Raw genomic sequence first — 20,196 nt, 5'->3', positions numbered from 1 at the left:
AATAATGCATAATATCATATAACACTCTCTGCTTTGTTCTTCCAGGTCTTATTCTCTATTACTATTCCCCAAAACTCTTTCGCTGATCGAAGTATTTGAGGGTTCCATCTATCTCAGCCCCAACAAACTTTTGTCTTCATTTTGTGCGCAGATTGGAGCTTCTTCCTCTAGCATAAGTCAAACGGCATTTCTCAGGCTTTCAAATTTGGTTTTGGCAGCAACAATTATTATTAGAAATTTGTTTATGGAGTTTGCTTTTTGACATCTTGCTATCATTATATATCTAAATGCATAGTTTTAAATATGTGCTATATAAATAACAATAATATAGTTCTTAAAATTGAATTTATGGAATTATTCATGGAAATTTCATGCCTGAAACTAAATACAAACTAAATATTATGTTTACTTAAAATAAAAGAATGATTTTAAAATATGGATAAAGCAAAAAAATATTCTGCTTAAGTACAATGATGTATTTTCAGAATATGTTCGTTTGATTTAGCATGATGAGAACAAGGTTGATTGTTTGTTGGCTATATATATTTTGAAATTAGTTTCTCTCTAGCCTTTATTGCTAAATAAAATTTGGAGCCTACACCACAGGCCTAAATGTAGTTTTATATCTTGTTTTGAGGTTAATCATCATCATAGCCATAAAGACTAAGAAAAGGTGCATCTATAAATATTCTTGAAAATTTCATGAAAGTATATTTTCTTGATAATTATACTAAACCTAGCTTTTGTTCTACTATTCTGGAAAGTGAACTATTAAGTTTTCGAACATCTATAAGCCAAATATGGAACTCTTTTACTGAATTTGTAAAAATATTTTTTAACAAATTTACAATGATCTATATTTATCTAAGTATTTTTTTAATATTATATGTAGACCTGAGCATGGGCCAAGCAGCCTGCCTGGCCTGATAGTTCCGGCCTATGATTTGGATGGGCTTGAACATGGAGAATTCACATGAGGTCCGACAAGGCTCGAGGCCCGAAAGGCTCGCTTATTTTTATAATCTATGCAAATAATTAGCCCAGTCTGGTCTGACCTAATAAATAAGTGAAGTTTTAGAAACTCTTCATATCCCCCACCCTATATCTTGCTTAGAATGCCCACTGCCCAACAATATTTAATACCTTTAGTTATAAACATAAGAGATCTTTTATCACTAGCCACCTCTGACTTTTCATATACTCTACCAAATCTAATTCATATTCTATAATCCTTGGCAGCTACTAAAACAAAATACAAAGAAAATATTATCCTTCGCCATTTTTATTCAATTAGAAAGAAGATAGATTAAGCAAGCCATAAGCCCGTAACTCAAGTATGATGTATAATTTTTGTTGTGTGACTCATGTCCTCCCTCTTCCCCTAGTCCCCTACTTTATAAAGTATATATTTCTTTTTTGGTCTGAGCTCTATAAAGTATATTTATATCATGTTGTTCTGTGCATATGGCTATATACATCCACAAGATCATTTTTATTTCATTCTATAAGCTAATTAGCCCCTCCATCTTTCATCGTACATCATATGTAAAAGAGCACTAATATATATTTATTTTTTCATGTAGGCATAAAAAGTAGAACCTAACCAATTGATGTAAAAGATGGATACCAAGGATATAAGTAGAAACATCCAAGGACAACATCAATAGTGTGGAAGCATTTTAAAAAACTTTCAACCGAAAACAAAGATGAACTAAAGGCTCCATGTAACCACTATCAGAAAATTTTTTCTGATGCTTCTATAAATAAAACTTCTCATTTAAAGTGCATATAAATAGATACACTGTCCATGTCAATCATGATATCAAATAGTACATGTTATCAAGTGAGATTTTGATAGATGAAAATTTTATTTTGAAAAATTTTAAATTTGATCAAATGAATTTCGTAAAATTAAGCATGGCAGTTTACATTGCTAATGGAATGCATCGTTTACTACTATCGAGGAGCAAAGTTTTAGATACATAATTACTAAAGCACATTCTCAGTTTAAAAATATCAGTTGTTTTCTTACTAAAAGAGAAGTAATAGATTTGTATGGTGGAAAAGAATATTATTAAAAAGCTTCTGGCCGAAGTTTCAGGTAAAATATGCTTGATGACTGATTTGTGAAAATCTGAGCACACACATGAAGAATACATATGCATTACAACTCATTTTATTGATAAAAAATAGACATTACAGAAAAGAATTATTAGATTTAAGGCCATGGTAACACCATAAGATGGACTTCATGTATCTAATGAGATAGCTATGTATATGGCTCAATGAAATATTGAGGAAAAGGTATTTAGTGTCATATTAGATAGCGCTTCTTATAGTGATAGTGTCATTAGTTTTCTTAATAGATATATGCTAGCAAAAAAAATTCTTCCTAATAATGGTGCATTTTTTCATAATCGTTGTTGCAACTATATTTTGAATCTTGTTGTTAAGGCTAGTTTGGATCTTAATGATATTTCTATTGATAAAATTCAATATGGAATTCAGTATATAAAAAAATCAGATCTAAGGAAGAAATTTTTTGACATTATCGATAAAAACTTTCAACTGGATGTGCAAAAGAAGTTATGGTTTGATGTGCTTGTGAGATGGAACTCCACCTATTTGATGCTTGAGCGAGCTCTTTACTACAAGGCAATGTGGTCCTATTGCGGGGAGGGAGAAATAAATATTTTAGCTTTTCTTCTTACTGAAGAAGAGTGGAAAAAAGTTTCTACCATTCATAAATTTTTGAAGATTTTTTATGAGGTTATTTGTTTGTTTTCAGCTCAAACAAATCTACTTCTAATCTTTATTTCAAAAGGATGTAGAGAATTTAATAGAAGTAGCAAGAGGTTCGGATATTTTCTTGACACCTATGGTTAAAGAGATGCCGGCAAAATTTGACAAATATTGGTCCAACTATAGTTTGATTTTGTCATGTACTGCTATTTTGGATCCCCATTTAAAATCAAAGATTGTGGAGTACTATTACACTAAAATTTATGGTTCCAATAAAGGTTATATTAATAAGGTCTTGGATACTCTTAAAAAATTATTTTGTGAGTATCAGAAATAGAATTCCGCTCCAAGAACTAATAGTAATATTGCTACAACAAGTTGATTTGATGGTTGTGATGGATTTGAAGATTTTGCAAGTTTTGAAGGTATATTATTTAAGGCACAAGTAGATAAATCACAGCTAGATCTTTACTTGAAAGAACCTCCTATAAGCTTGAATGGTGACATTGATATTTTAGAATATTGGTGTAATAACTCGAAGAGATGTCTGAAACTTTCATCGATGGCTCGTGATATATTAACTATCCTAATCTCTTCTGTAGCTTCAAAATCTGATTTTAGTATCAATCCAAGATCATAAATCCTTGTAGAAGCTTATTTACATCAAAAATTATTCAGTTCTTGATATGTTTAGAAGATTGGTTGTTTGTAGATGGTTCTTCAATAGGTATTTTTTTCTATTTCTAATAACTTATGTGATCACATTACTATATAAAGTTCTTCTACTTAAATATTTTACGAATCACAACCTTGTTATCTACAAGTCCAAATGCATCTAGTTTAAAAACTGAAGTTCTAAATTCACAAAAAATGCTAACAATTGGACTTCCTTTTTTGGACAAGGAATCTAATAAAAGCAATGATGATGAAGATGCAAATATCAGTAATGATGTTACACTTCCTTAGGCATGTATAGTACTTTCTATTTTAAGCCAATTGTTGTTATGATAATTTCAAGTTCAATTACTTATATATTGCTTATATATAGGTATGTGCAAACACTCATATATCTACACACGTTTTTGGGTAATTATGGTTGATTTCATGGTCTTGCAGGGCATCAGTTTATATCTGGTTTGGAGCATGCATGGGATCGGAGCAAAGCAATCAAGATTGGTTTATTTATTTTAAGAAAACCTCATTTTCATTATTTGTTAAAATGCAAGTAGCTGGACTGATGTACCAGACTTGTTCAAAGAAACTTCTTATTGCTTTTGATTTATAGAGCTATAACACAGTATTAGTGGTATACTTCATGATCTTTGGCTCATTGCACACAATTGTCAGTCTTGATCTTTGAATTTAGATTTTTATTAATTACACCAAAATTGCTCATGTTTTACTTTGCTTATCCATATGATTTTTTACATAGGATCTTTATTGTATGAGAGAGAAGAAACTAGATGGCTCTCATAGACGAGCTTGGGTAGCCCGTCCATCATCTAGAGCCGAACTTAGGCATCAAAGATAAGCTCGATGGTCAGACCAAATCAGACTTGGATTGAGAAAAAAATGATTAATATCTTAGCAAGCTGGCCCGACTCAAGTCCGTCCAAGCCTGCTCATTGCTCAGATCTAATTATATGCTCAATCTAACTAGAGTTGTAAAGGCATCTTACAAGGCTATTGGTTCACCATTTATTTTCTTCTCACTTTAAAGAAGCTAAGGAGTAGTGCGCATTGCATCGTGGGTTGTGTCCTCAAGAGCTTATGGTTAGTTTGATTTCTTTATTTGGACTGGAATTTTGTATCAGAAAAATTTTGTGAATGACCTTTTGATAATTTGAAGGTAGTGCATGTCTTATTTAATCTTAACTTATGACTATGGAATTATTAACATGAAATTTTTATGTTAGACTTTTTTTTAGATGCTATAACTCTGTTAACACTTCTTATTATAGTGCGTGGACGATCTAATTTGGAATTAAAAATTTTTGGGCAGTTTTTGCATGTCTTTATCAGGCCAAACCCTATCGGATGCGCAACAGTCTGTCACGTGCCCGGCTCAAGTAGTTAGGCAGGGCCAGATGATGTATTAGTAGATGCATTACGTGACTAAGAGGAGCAACCACTTAGTTGCAGATATCCAAGATGAATTGCTGATGGTGATGTACCAGAAGATGGACTACCTCAGCAGGTAGAGCAGCTCTCTCAGCTAGAGATGATCAAGGATGAGCCTACTGACGGTGATGTAGATTCTTGAGTACATCTGGAGGGAAGGTAGCCTTGTTAGTAGGAGCGGCGAACCTAGGCTGGGCCTATTGATGTTCGTATGCTAGCAATGGAGTATCTCTGTGTCGTTGCACGTACAATTTGAGAATTATGTTTGGGCTCCTATTTCTATGTAGAGACCTTTTCCGGACTCTTTTTCTAAATAATATAAAAAAAAAATTATTTACATAATTAATATAAATTTTAACTTATTTATCAAAATAATGCAAAAAAAAATCATTTTGAATGATGTTTTTTTCCTACCACGTCACCCATATTTTTCCATGTAGGCGTCATCCGAAAAAAATAAAAAATAAAAAATACCATTCAAAATGACGTTTTCTATTTTTTTTCTCAAAAAAAAAAAAAAAAAAATTAAAAAAAATGAGAAAAAAATAAATTTTAAAATTTTAAATTAATAAATAAATTAAAATTTTAATTTTGAATGAAATTTAAAATATAAAAATTTAAATTTATAATTCAAATAAAAAAGATAATTTTAGATGATTTATTTTTTTTCAAATTAATTTTTTAAGAAAAATATCTAAACAAAAATCTTAAAAATTTAAAAATTTAAAAATATCATAGAAAAAGAAAAAAAGAGAAAGAAATGTGAAAAAAATAAAAATTATAAATTTGAATTTAAAAAAATAAAAATTTTAAATTTAATTCAAAAACATCATTTCAAATTCTTGCCAAAAATGTTCAAAAAAATTAAAAAATTAAAAAAATAAAAAGTACCATTAAAAAAATTAAAATTTTAAAAAAATCAAAAAAAATAATTATTATAATTTGAAATTTAAAAGAAATAAAATTTTTAAAATTAATTAAAATAAAAATATCATTTCAAATTACTTTCTCAAATTCAAATTAATTTATTTAAAAAATATTCGAATGAAATAAAAAAAATAGCCTAAAAAAATTTCATAAAAACAAAAAGAAATGAAAAAAATAGAAAAATTATATAATTATAAATTTGAATTAAAAAAAAATAAATTTTTAATTTGAATTAAATTTTGATAAAAAAATAAATGTCATAAAAAAGTGAAAAAATGAGAAAAAAATGTGAAAAAAAAAAGAAATTTGTAAATTAAACTTTAAAAAAAATAAGATTTTTAACTTTAATTCAAATAAAAAATATCATTTCAAATTACGTTGTCCATTTCAAATTATTTTTTTAAAAAATTATCTCAAGAAAAGAAAAAAGATATTGTAAAAAAATAAAAAATACCCTAAAAAAGAAAAAAAAGGAAAAAAATAGAATTGAAAAAAAATAAAAATTATAGTTATAATTGAAAAATAAAATTCATAATTTTCAATTTTAAGAAATAAAAATTTTAATTATAATTGAAATAAAAAATATCATTTTAAATAACTAAATTAATTTAAATATAATTATTTAAAAAATATTTTAAATAAAGAAAAAAAATACGTAATAGAATGCCAAAAAGATAAAAATGGAAGAAAACTAAAATTAAAATTTAAAATTATAAAAATTTTAAATTAAATTTCAAAACAAAATGTCATAAAAGAAGTAAATAAAAGAGGAAAAATGATAATAAAATAGAAATTATAATTATAAATTAAAAAAAATTAACTTTAATTTAAATTAAAAATTATCATTCAAATTACTATCCTCATTATTTAATTAAATTTATTTATTAAAAAATCATAAAAAAATAATTAAATAAATTAAGAAAAAATTTTAAAAAAAGAAAAAAAAGAAAAAAGAAAAAAAAAAGAAAATGTCAAAGGGAATAGTGTTTTCTCTTTCCCTCCCCTTCTTCTCTCCTTCTCCCTCTTCTCCCTTCTCCGATACTGTTTAAGACATATCTGCAGTAATTTCAACACTCATTTCAAAAATGTGCAGCTGAAAAGAGCAGTATGGCAAGCAGGAAGCGCTCATCAAGTTCGCAAGTTCAACTTTATCATGGGTAGGATCAGAATAGTGAATGAAGAGGCTTAGAGCTGGTTGTCCGAGATAGAAAAGGAGAAGTGGACGTTGGCACATGATGATGGCCTGCGCTATGGTGTCTTAACTACAAATTTGTCGGAGGTTTTTAACAGTATTTTACGAGGAGCTAGAAATGTGCCAATTACAGCTTGTGTTCAAATGACATTTTATCGTCTTGTGAAATACTTCAATACGAGGCATGCCCAAGCCTTGAGATATGTAGAGGAGAATCCAAATAATTTTTTTACTCCTCATATTGCAATTAAGATTGCTGAAGATCAAGTTAAAGCTAACCAGCATCGAGTAACAGCATTCAACCTTCAAAGAGGTATATATGAAGTGCTTACGAGGAGAGCAAGTGGAGGGTTACGAGGTGGAGAAAATTTTCATACTGTTACTTTAGCTGAAAGAAAATGTTCTTGTGAAAAGTAGAGCATGTACAAATATCCATATTTACATGTTTTAGCTGTGTGTCAAGAAATTGCTGTACATTTTAGTGGTTTTGTAGATGATGCATATACAATTACAGCATATATGAATGCTTGGAGTGGTGATTTTAATCCATTACCATATGAAGATTATTGGATGCATACACATATGTTCAAATGTATTCCTGATCATCATTGTTTGAGACCCAAGCAGAAAGGTAGACCAAAGTAAACGAGACTACAAAATGAGATAGATGATAGGCAAATAAGAAGTAAGAACCACTGTGGCATTTGTAGGGAACAGGGTCATGACCACCGTCGCTGTCCTAAGATACTTCAACATACTTTAACTTCAAGCAGTGGAAGAAATTAAAAGCTTCGAAAATTTATTTTTGTCATTATTTTATGTATTTCTGTGAGATTGTATTTGAATTTACGTATTTAATATCCTGAGATGAACTGAATTTTGTGTTTAAGTTGTATTGTGTGACAATATTGTGTTTAAAAAAAAAAAATTTAAAAATATATTATGTCTTATTTTTTAATACATCTGTGATAATATCGTTATTTTAGATTCATTAGCGTATTATGGTTTATGATCCGCGGTATTCCGATCCTCGAGACAGCAGTATTCTTACATTGCAGGAGCACCATCGATCACAGACTATTTTAGATGGCGGCGTAAGCATTTCAATCCTATTTACTATTTAAATTTTTATTTTAAAAGTTATGTACGTTATCTAATTATTATATTTTATTACAGGAGCCCAGAAACCTTCGTCTACGACGATCCGATGCTGACTTCTGGAGAATAGAGGATATTCCACATAGAGTGTTAGATTATTTACGATATTTGAGATTTTATGGAGTATATCGGATTGGTCGTATACAGATGGACATTGGTCTTATTACTGCTTTGCTTGAGAGATGGCGTCCAGAGATACACACATTTCATCTTCCATTTGGTGAGGCGACCATCACTTTACATGATGTCAGCATCTTTACTGGACTACCAGTTGATGGTGATCCAGTTATCGGAGTTGATCCCACGCTTACCATTCTGGAGTGGCAGGCTTTGTGCTTGCGATTGCTAGGGTTTGAGCCTGACGCATATTTTTTCGATCATTCACGACTCAGGATTGAGTGTTTGGATGATCGTTATCGACATTTTCATATTGCGGATGATGCACCAGAGGAGATGGTGCAGCAGTATGTTAGGGGTCAGGTGTTGCGATTGTTAGGTGGTGTCCTGTTATCCGATACTTCATCGAATAAGATGAAGTTGATATTTTTGCCATTATTAGAGGATTTAGACTTCGCTCGTCGACTCAGTTGGGGCAGTGCAGTACTAGCTTGCCCATACAGAGCTATGTGTTGGGATTCTTATGCTGATCAAAGCGAGATTGGTGGTTATCTTGTATTATTACAGGTATGTGAATTAAAAATTTTTATTTTTAATATTTAATTATATTTTATATTGGGTATATCATCTATTTAATTTTTAAAATTTACAGATTTAGGTATGGGAGCGTATGCCGACTATCAGTCTATTACGACGACAGTTGCTCGAGATGCCATCAGAGCAGCAGGATCCTGATGTTCCATTCAGACTAGACGGACCATTGGGATATAGATATCGAAATATTATTTTTTTTATTTTAAATTTACTATTTTAAATTTGATAAAATTTATTTAATATTAATACATTATGAAACAGATGGAACGTTGCATTCAACGTTCATCACGTATCGACGGGAGTGGCACGAGTTTATAGGTGCCAGTTGGATACATTAGTTGATACATATAGATGGATAAATTTTGAATTTTTTATAAATATCATTTTACAGTATTCATAATCTATTAAAATTTTAGCTTACTAATTTTTTTTATTTTAACTATATCAGTTTTTGTGGGAGCCATATACAGATGAGATATTGGCTATACTGCCGCAGATGTGTATAGTTGGACACGACATATGGACTGCTAGGGTGTCACTTATTTGTTTTGATGTGGTAGAGTGGCATCTTTCTGATCATGTCCTGCGGCAATTTGATCAGATTCAGGGCATCCCAGAGCAGTTTGATATCAGCCAGAGACTTCATCATATTGATCGATGAGGGAGAGCTCGTATTGACTGGCGTATCAGACATGCAAAGTACATTGATATTTGGGATGCATATCGAGATCACATTATTCATGGTAATCCTATTTTGAGAAGCCGTTCATATATCGATGACTACATGGCTTGATTTTTTAGCATTACGGTGCGACTCATTGGACAATCTCGGTATGCAGTTCCTGGATATGAGGGCGAGAATTCTACTATGCGTCTTTTGGTAAGATTACGAAAATTATTTTATATTATTTGTGTTATATTTTTGTTTTATATTTTACACTATACTGACTGTTTTATTTTTATTTTGTAGACTGATTCTATGTCGGATCTCGTGTTGGACGCTCGTCGTGCTTTATCTACGACTGATGAGGACGAACGGATTCGGATATTGCGGGAGATAGAGAGAACAAGTTTCGGATCATTGGTGGCGATTGGTATTAATCCATATAGCTGTGCGCCTTGGTATGGAGCAGCTCCGGCACCAGATATGAGATATACGTCGTCACCATATGTTTCACATATGCCATCACAGCATATTCCGCAGATGTCATCATTAGATGCTGCACAGATGCCACCGCCTTTTGATCCACAGATGGCAGCGCATTCTTCTTCCTACATCCCCCAGATGACATTACCGGATACCAGTTGGCCACATGAGTATGATACTTTCTTTTCAGGTCCATCCGTGTATCCAGATGAGAGGGTTGAACGAATCTCTCAATCCGTAGATGATCTGACAGCATCAGTTATTTCTGAGCAGCATGATCATCAGATCTCCTCCACTGATATAGGGGAGGAGCCATCACAGCAAGAGCAGTCGGCGAGGACCTTCCTGAGAAGGTCCAAGCGACCACGGGCACCGCGACATCCTTGTGGGACTTAGTCTTTGTTATATTTGTACTTAGTATTTTTTACATTTTTATTGTACTATTTTTTATACGTTTGATATTTTTATTCTATTTAATAATATTAAATATTAATTTTATTTTATATTATTTAATTTCAAGTGATCGGATATTATACTTTATGCATATGGATACACATACTCGAATGTGTCTCAAAATATTAGGAGAGAAAAAGTTATGCTAAAAGGACTATAAAAATTATAACATAAATAATAATATATCGAATATTGCTCTTTAAATTGATTTTGATGATTACAAAGCATTTGAGGGGATTACTAATGATTTTGACTTGAAAAAAGATTTATTGTATTTTAGGAGCAAAATCGTAATTTTATCAGACCTGATTCGGAAGCCTCAAGAGCAAGAACAAAAGATGTGTAATCTATTGGAGGCAATTTCAATATTTTTGGAAGTGTATTTTATAAGAAAAATAAGTTTTATTTTTGAGTCGACCCTATGAATCGACTCATGGCTAAAAGGGCTGAACGGCATGCAAAATTTTGGCTGGCACACTCTGTGAGTCGACCCCTTAGCTTCTTTATGGTAATTTTTATTTTTTAAATTTATTATTTTTTTTTTATATTTTTTTTAAATTTAATTTTAAATGAGAAAAGTAAGTTGAAATGATATTTTTATTTCAATTAAAATTAGATTTTTTTTAAATTCAAAATTATTCTTTATATTTTTTTACCGACCCTCTGACGCCGGCGGCCAACGAAAAAGAGGGAGAGAGAGAGGAAGAGGGAGAGAGAGGAGGCAGCTCACCGTCGCTGAGAGCTCGCCGCCGTGCCGTCGTGCCGTCGGAGAAGGGAGAAGAGGGAGAAGAGGGAGAAGGGAGAAGGGAGAAGAGGGAGAAGGAGAGAAGAAGGGGGGAGGAGAAAACGCGGCGTTTTCTCTTTTTTTTCTCTTTTACTTTTTTTTGATTTTTTTAATTTTTTTTCTTAATTTATTTAATTATTTTTTTATGCTTTTTTAGTAAATAAATTTAATTAAATAATGAGGATAGTAATTTGAATGATAATTTTTAATTTAAATTAAAATTAATTTTTTTTAATTTATAATTATAATTTCTATTTTATTACCATTTTTTCCTCTTTTATTCACTTCTTTTATGATATTTTTTTTGAAATTCAATTTCAAATTTTTAGAATTTTAAATTTTAATTTTAGTTTTCTTCCATTTTTATCTTTTTGGCATTCTATTACGTATTTTTTTTCTTTATTTAAAATATTTTTTAAATAATTATATTTAAATTAATTTAGTTATTTAAAATGATATTTTTTATTTCAATTATAATTACAATTTTTATTTCTTAAAATTAAAAATTAAAAATTTTGTTTTTCAATTAGAATTATAATTTCTATTTTTTTCAATTCTATTTTTTTCTTTTTTTTTTTTTAGGGTATTTTTTATTTTTTTACAATATTTTTTTTCTTTTCTTGAGATAATTTTTTTAAAAAATAATTTGAAATGGACATCATAATTTGAAATGATATTTTTTATTTGAATTAAAGTTAAAATTCTTATTTTTTTTAAAGTTTAATTTATAAATTTTTTTTTCACATTTTTTTCCTCATTTTTTCACTTTTTTATGATATTTATTTTTTTATCAAAATTTAATTCAAATTAAAAATTTAATTTTTTTTAATTCAAATTTATAATTATATAATTTTTCTATTTTTTTTCATTTCTTTCTATTTTTATGAAATTTTTTTAGGCTATTTTTTTTATTTCTTTCGAATATTTTTTAAATAAATTAATTTGAATTTGAGAAAGTAATTTGAAATGATATTTTTATTTTAATTAATTTTAAAAATTTTATTTGTTTTTAAATTTTAAATTATAATTCTTATTTTTTTTTGATTTTTTTAAAATTTTAATTTTTTAATGGTACTTTTTAATTTTTTAATTTTTTGAACATTTTTGGCAAGAATTTGAAATGATGTTTTTGAATTAAATTTAAAATTTTTATTTTTTTAAATTTAAATTTATAATTTTTATTTCTTTCACATTTCTTTCTCTTTTTTTTCTTTTTCTATGATATTTTTAATTTTTTAAATTTTTAAGATTTTTGTTTAGATATTTTTCTTAAAAAATTAATTTGAAAAAAAATAAATCATCTAAAATTTTCTTTTTTATTTGAATTATAAATTCAAATTTTTATATTTTAAATTTCATTCAAAATTAAAATTTTAATTTATTTATTATTTTAAAATTTTAAAATTTATTTTTTTCCCATTCTTTTTCGATTTTTTTCTTTTTTCTTTTCCATTCATTTTAAATAGCATTTTTTTTTTTTTTGGATGACATCTACGTGAAAAAATATGGGTGATGTGACAGGAAAAAAATGTCATTCAAAATGACGTTTTTTCTCTTTTACATCATTTCGACAAATAAGTTAAAATTTGTATTAGTTATGTAAATAATTTTTTTTTTTTGTATTATTTAGGAAAAAAGCTCGACCTTTCCCACCCAAACTTTGTGATTTCCAGATTTGGGGACCTTTATAAATGGCATTGGAGCTCATGGCGATGATTGTAGGCGTGACTCTCAAAGCGGTGGAGTTGCCGGATTGGTGACTGTTAGAATTGTAATACGTAGGCCGGTGAAGCTCAGTCATAGCGAGTCAATGGGGCGAGTGGACTCAATGGAGCAGGGCGTTGTGTTTGGGTGTAGGCTTGATGTGATAAGTGGACACAATGGAGCAAGGCATAGATCAGAGTGCACGGTCGAGTCCGAGCATGGTTCTTGGAATAGCCAGGTCACGACGTAGCGAGTGAACCTGAGTACAGTGGAAGCCTGTGGCAGCACATAATCGTGTGCCTGGAATGGTGCATGATAGGTGAAGCCAAGTATGGTGCACGTCAATAGAATTTGTAGCAGTTCCGATGCAAGGGAGTGTTGATGAAGATGCATGCAGCGCTCATACGTAAGAGGGAGAGTTTACCATATATCCAATGTGGGACTTGCTTTTTTAATTACACGTGAATTCTCAACATTTTCCTATTATCTTAAGCTTTTGGATTTAATTGTTAAGCTACCATAGTATTAAAGCTCAAGGCTACTAGCGGTCACAAGTTTGAATCACCTTGTCAGTTATTTGTTTAATTTGTCCACTCCCTAGTCTAGTTTTCCGCATGCATATCAAAACCGGCTAGTTGCTCCTGGTATTGTTCATGTGCATGATACTTCATGCACTAGAAATCTATATGCCATCTTTTTAAGGCCCTTATATATATATATATATATATTAAACTGGGTTTGCTGACCTCTTTCCGGACGAAGTGAGCCAACCACATACCATTCGACCTGAGAGCGATTTGGGACCGTACATTTGTTCTTGCCAGAGGGAGGTGGGGTGGGGTGTTGGTGTACTGGAATCATTCTCATCAAAGATTTGGGCTCTATCCAGTTGGGCTTTAGCATTAGATCGATATTCTTGGATTGGCGTAATTGTTCGAATGATCTTTTCCACAGCAAATGAGGCTTTAGTGAGTTCTACTTGGTTTCTCCTCCTCCCATTTGATTAAAACACTTACTCGCATGCATGCATGCGCACATAGATCCACAGATAGACATACTGAATGCAAAAAAGATAATAATAGATTTTTTTCAGTCCTACTAAGCTAGGTGATACATAAAAACTGATATCTGTTGAGTCACAATTAAGGTTTAATCCTTCAAAGAATCGCAGCCAGCTAATCTGGACCTCCAGAAGACCATGTCAGTAGAACTATTAGTCAGCAATACTTAGGTTGTCTTCCATGAGCAGCGTTGCTTAGTTTTTGTCCCAAATACTACGTGTCCTCTTTTAACACCTTAGACTTTGCACCTGCAAGCATAAAAAAAATATGGTAAGGACTGAAGCAGTAGGAATGCTCGTAACTTATGTAGATACGGATAATGAACTCCGAGGAAATGCTGAAAATTGACGATATCAGCTAGCTGTAAGAGCAGTTATACATGCAAGTAATCCATTTCAAAGAACACATGTTACTTCTGGATTTTGCACTAGATACGCTAAACCTAGCCACTCTTGGCATTTATATAAAATGTTGAGAAAAACCTAGACATAGTGCTCACTGAATTTGATATTTTAATTTGGAGGGTTATATACATGTAGATAGATACAAAAATACATGTCATATTTATGGGCATAAATGCATGTGTTTCTGTATATATGAAACTTTCACATTTAAAGAACTCCATTAAAATGATCATTTATGTAGCTTTGCAATCAAGATCAATCTTCAGATGCCATAAATGGACCATTGTTGTCCAACATGGCAACAAAATGTAGGTGATATAAAGTTGAATTTTGTGGGATGACCCCGATTCTCCGACTAACTTCTCAAAAAAGTTGTCACTTTGAATCTTGGATATTTTCACCATAAAAATACCTGATCATTTCATTTATCTGGCTGGACTGTTGATTTTAGAATCTATTCATGCTTTGAGAAGGTTTTCTAAATCAAATTTTAACTTCTTCTTAGTTCCTTGTGATCCTGCTTTCATTGTATGTGCAACAAGCAAATACTTTCCATGCAAAAAAAAAAATGATAACCATTTTAACATGAAATTCAAAATATTGATCGTGATGCAAGATATGCAACATTGTACATAAATAAAAAGTAGACTGTTATGGAGACTTTTCATGTGATCACATAATTGACAAAGTGATTGACTTCATACACTATTGCAAGCTATACAATTTAAGAATGCAAAATGTTAATCTAGATCTACAAAGCTTCAAGTATAGTCAAAACAATCCAATTGATTTGGATGACTATAAACCATAAATCAATTGAAATGTGTACTACATTTTTGAAGCCATCTACTTTATATACAAAACCTCATAAACAATTGATATCTTATGTCTTAGAAAATCTAGACATTGTAATTTGATTATGATCAAAAGTGTATGTAGAATTCCATCTTAAAAGGGCCATGACTAATTTTTCATGCAAAGTAGTGTCTCATAGCCGTTTTAGGAAAGAAAATACTAGCATTGTGATGGAGAACCATTCATTAATAAGGAATCCAGCACCTATGCATGTTAGGCTCAAATATATATAGAAATTAGAAAATTTTACTTTTTAAAGAATTTTTTTTTTTTATTTGGATTCTACAGTTTTATTTGGACTCTAGAATTTTATTTTTATGTACTCTTATTAAGATTTTGAATTGTCTATATAAATCCATTGTTATGTCAACTGAGAACACTATTTGAATTATTGAGATTATAGAATATTGATAATTCCTTCTTTCTCCATCTTCCCCTCTCTTCTTCTTCTTCTTCTCCTTTCTCTCTCCTACTTCTTCTATCTTGCATCGCATGGTTTTACTATGTATATATATGATGATGATGTGATGGTGGTGATGATGATGGCATCGAGCAAGTGCTCCCCATGCCAGCATTCATAAAGAAAATGCCCTCATTTAAACAGTTTGTCAAAATCTTATTGTAGGTTCAACGCATTGTTTAAGGATCAGGAACCTTGATTTTGTATGATCCTTTTCCTTTTTCCTTTCACAACTCACAAACACATTTTGTTTCCTAGTATAATTAATTTTCATACTTGCTGTGGAGAAACAATGTTGTATGCTCCTTAGAAAGGGCAAAAGGTTCTTTAACAATTAAAGAAAGCACATTAACAGATGGCATGCGGGAATCCCTTAGCACCTTTTTCTTTACTAATTATCATATGACACTTGTTCACTTGTTATTTTGGAGAATAACGGTATGACCAGGTTTTCTTAGGGATATCTGAAAAGAAAATTCGACTACTTATGCTGAATGTGCTCTAAAGTAGCAACTTGTTTTTGTTTTATAAAGCTGTGGGCATTACTTGCTTCAGAAGATGGGGGACAAGTTGCTGGCACTAAAATATTTCCACATGAAAGTCCTAAGTTTCTCCTTCTAAATTCATGGGAAAAAAGATTGTGTTGCAGAAGCAAATGCTTAGCTTGCAGTTTCAGAGAAACCTATTTTTTCCTTCTTTTGTAAAGTACTGATATTTAGGAATCATATGAAGGAAATAAATCTGAGGGGAGTTCCATAAACCTAAATTTCCACTACTTTGCCTATTTCCTTTCTAACTATATCCATGTCTTCCTTCTCTTGACAGTACTGGTTCCCTTAGATAGCCTCTAGACTCCATCAGCATGCATGCTCCAAAATTTTCCATCAATATCACCATAGAAACACATCATCAGCTTTAAAATAAGATATCAACTTACTAGATGGTAATTTACCCAAAATCAAGGGGCAAAGCAGCGTGTTAGTAATGCCAAGATAAAAGCTGAAGTATTTGGTATTTTCTTCTTCCAATTTAATGGATCTTTAAAGCCATTAATTAAACCCTCCAACTGCATTATAACCAACAACCGAGCATACTCCCAGACAAAAACTTATAGTTTCACATTTTTAGCTAAGCCCGAAGAAACAACTACTTTTATCTTGTGTACTTCACATACTTACCCAACAATTACCCAACTAACATCTATTAGTTACAGGACCATGTAAGCATGCTTAGCTGGCTTGAGTGTTTATTGCTGTCAAAGAGTTGCCCTTGCTAGTCCTCTACATATATTCTAAAGTTACACTGCATCATGCGGATGTCTCTTCTTCTCTTTCTTCTTTTTCTTTCTTTCTATTGTTTCTTTGATGCCGTACTGCAGATCTCATTTAACAAAGAAACCATAGATTAAGAGATGTTTTGAGAGGGATAATCAATGCTTGGGAATATTATCATGCATCAGAGATTGAAGCATTCCCCACCCTTCCATGCCTAAATATTCCAGAAGAAAGAGAGAGAGAGAGAGAGAGAGCTAATGGGCCTCCCCCTGACTTCCACTTGCCACACCCACAACATTTAAATTAACTGAAAAAGTTATATCCCAGAACAAAAAGACCACGCACCTGTCCTACTCTGGAACTCAATGATTTCTTGTTAATGTTATTATCTTTGTATAAAGAGGAAAGGTGGTGCTATCCTTTATGGTTTATACAATATACAAACACCATACTAGAACAAGAACCACTTTTCTGCCCCTTCACATCTGTCCACTCCCTGGTGCTAGATTAAGTAATTGACAACAATGTCCCCGTCCCCTAAACTATTTCCACATTCCCTGCCACATGTAAGCACCTGTTCCCGTTCCAATATCCCACCTCTAAATATCATACAACAATGAATTATTCCCTTCCAAATAAGGTTCTCTACTCTATGGCCAGCCTTACATCATTCCCCTTAGAGCTGTCCCAACATACCTTGTCTCCAATGGGCCATCTCCTTTTGCTAATTTTCTTCCTCTTTTATTTCTCCCTCACCACCAAATGTCATACGGAGTTATGGACTACATCCTTCTACTCCTAATCTATCATTCCCTACCTTCCTTTGTGTTAACAGCATGCTATTTATAGAAGAGAATACTCTGTTGTTCCTCCAGAAGAGGCTAGCTTTTTACCTTACCGATAAGTTCCTCCGAAGGTCGGAGTCCAGAAATCAACTGGAGTCTCGCTAGCCACAGCAAAAGTGCTGGACATCGGAACAAGGCAAAGCCCTCGGCTTTTGAGGTCGAGCTTTGGTCCTTCTCCATCCTTTGTTTTATCCAAATTCTGCATATAAAAACCAATTCCAAACAGTTCATTTTGTAGCATAAACTCAGGATATTCCATTCACTCCTTGAAATGATAATAAAACTAATTGGAAAAATGTTCCTTCATTAAATGAACATTTTAATTACCTGCGAGTGTTGGCTTTGATGGCCATTCTTCCAATATGGAGCACTGAGAACCTGCCATGATATAACAAGTATTAGCGAATAGAGATCTCTTTTATACAAGGATAGATCAGGTAAAATCCTTTTGCCTGATAACAAGGTGTTCAAGGAGAGACTTACACCAACTTGTTCATGAAGAAACTTGATGTACTCAATGGCCTCGTGGAGAACTGATGCGGTATCGGTCTGGAAAAAAGACTGGAAATCAATTATAAAGGCAAGAACAATGCTAATACCAAAATCTAAATAAAAACTTTGAGCTCTACTCATCGGGGGAAAGGGAAATCAAAATCCTTCACCTTTCCAAAAGGTGAAACCAGTTGTTGTAATGCAGTGACCCTGTCCCCTAGCTTCTCTTTTCTGACCTGGTATAATGATGACTTAAAGCTCTTAGCAAAGTTTGCATAGAGAAGAAAAGAGAGTACATCAAATCTCCATTGATTAAGATCTCAATAGAATCCGATCGTACCTTAAAAGTTGGCAATGGCGATGGTGTCTCTATCCTGGGCTTCTTGAATGCTTGTTCAGTGCTACTTTTCTTGATTGCGTTCGAGCTAGAAACCCCAGCTCCCTCTGAATTAGACTACAAATAATCAAGACAACCTCGTTTAGATCCCAAAAGCCTAATTATATGAACAAGAAAATAAACATTTACCCGTACCCAAAGGGTCTAATGGCAATACTAACCTTCACCGGAAGATTATTGCAATTTGTTTTTCCCTTGAAGGCATGTGGGGCTATCTGAGTTGGTGTCGAAGAGTAAAGGCTCGAGGTTGTTTCATTTGTAGCAGTGGCTGAGGGATTCCAGAAAGGGGTACTGTTGGTGAAATGGAATTGTTGCTTCAGAGGCAAGGCCATATTGAATTGTGGCAATTTAGCCGCCTGGGATTGCAACGACTCGTTCAAACCACCCTGATAACTCAACGAAGAATTCATCTGCTGATTGCTAAAAGACTGCTGAGGTTTCAATTCTGGCTCGAAGAGGCCTTGTAGCAGCGTTGGAGGTAATCCAAACGATGTCGGAAAGAATGGGTAGCCATTAACGCCGGAGCTGAAGTGATGTTGGTCTTGTATCAGCCCTTGATTCAAGTCCTTTAAAAGGTTGAACGAGGAACTTTCGACATTCATATGAGTTTGATTGGATTCGATCACCGGTTCTTGTGGATGATTTGGTCTTGAGTTCATGTCCTCTTGGAGCAAGGCATGTAAATTGGTCTCAGCTCTTCCAGCAGTTGTGCTACATCAATTTATCATATGACATAGATTTAGACATCAAAAAAGAAGTCCACAAACTGATATATAAAATGATAAATGATCCAAAGAATAAGAGATTAAAGGAATACTTACAAGAAAGGTTGATGCCAATTGATTGATGGGGAGGAGAGGCCAAAACCTGGTATTTGTAACGTGGAATCCATTAGTGGGTCAGCGACCAGTGGATCAGAGGCTTGGGGTTTGTGTGTGTCTTGGAAGGTTATAGAGCTGTTAATTGAGACTGAACCTGGCGACTCATCGGAGGACCTCGACTCGGCCTCTACCGCGTCAGCAGCCACCGGCCAGTTGAAGCTCCCACCGATGCCAGTGAACTCCGTCGAGCATGAGACTGATGTCGATAACATCGGGCCATCGAAGCTGCCGGTCCTTGCGGTGCTCCACCAGCTACCACTACTACAGATCCCTGTCTGGAATTCTTCTGCCATGGCTTTCTCTCTCTCTCGTCTTGGGATGTCCTATTGGGGGTTAGCTGTGATGGAATGAGAAGAATTTGTGTTGGTGGTGCCTAGCTTTATATAAACCCGAGGAATTGCGGACAGCGTTGGAGTTACAGGTTCCGGTTTAAGATTTGCCGTATGAGAAAAGCAATCAGATTATTAGACTCATATTATTAGGGGCAAATATCATTTTCTTCCACTTATCTCCAAGTTCTTCTTTTTATTCTGTTTTTTCCCTTCTTGTCCACCTTGCCCCTAAAGCACAAGCAATTTTACTACCGCT

General features: G+C 32.5%; 1 protein-coding gene across 3 annotated transcripts; it reads right to left on the bottom strand.

Moving 5' to 3' along the window:
* Positions 1–13,997: 13,997 nt before the first annotated feature.
* On the bottom strand, positions 13,998–19,983 carry LOC105035841 (transcription factor bHLH112). Of its 3 annotated transcripts, XM_019847452.2 has the most exons (9): positions 19,703–19,983; positions 19,549–19,594; positions 18,889–19,438; positions 18,671–18,784; positions 18,501–18,566; positions 18,322–18,387; positions 18,166–18,216; positions 17,892–18,037; positions 13,998–14,248 (listed from the first exon to the last, which is right to left on the bottom strand). In XM_019847452.2, the coding sequence occupies exons 1-9, from the start codon at positions 19,899–19,901 to the stop codon at positions 14,236–14,238; spliced, it is 1,251 nt and encodes a 416-aa protein (XP_019703011.1). In that variant the 5' UTR covers positions 19,902–19,983; the 3' UTR covers positions 13,998–14,235. The 3 variants fall into 3 exon arrangements, with proteins under 3 accessions (XP_019703011.1, XP_010909853.1, XP_019703010.1); XM_010911551.3 differs by having other exon boundaries at positions 19,549–19,981; XM_019847451.2 differs by having other exon boundaries at positions 14,109–14,248; positions 17,887–18,037; positions 19,549–19,981.
* Between the last annotated feature and the right edge of the window lie 213 nt (positions 19,984–20,196).

Source organism: Elaeis guineensis, chromosome 5 (genome assembly GCF_000442705.2).
Source record: "Elaeis guineensis isolate ETL-2024a chromosome 5, EG11, whole genome shotgun sequence".
Classification (NCBI taxonomy): domain Eukaryota; kingdom Viridiplantae; phylum Streptophyta; class Magnoliopsida; order Arecales; family Arecaceae; genus Elaeis; species Elaeis guineensis.
Note: the sequence above shows the minus strand (reverse complement) of the source record. Positions and strands in the feature narration are given on the sequence as shown.

Excerpts from the sequence above, each read along its gene's own strand:
- LOC105035841 (XM_010911551.3), bottom strand. The coding sequence starts at position 19,901 with ATGGCAGAAGAATTCCAGACAGGGATCTGTAGTAGTGGTAGCTGGTGG. Across the intron at positions 18,388-18,500 it reads TGGTTTCACCTTTTGGAAAG|ACCGATACCGCATCAGTTCT; the intron begins GTGAAGGATTTT and ends TCTTTTTTCCAG. Across the intron at positions 18,217-18,321 it reads TTCTTCATGAACAAGTTGGT|GTTCTCAGTGCTCCATATTG; the intron begins GTAAGTCTCTCC and ends ATATCATGGCAG.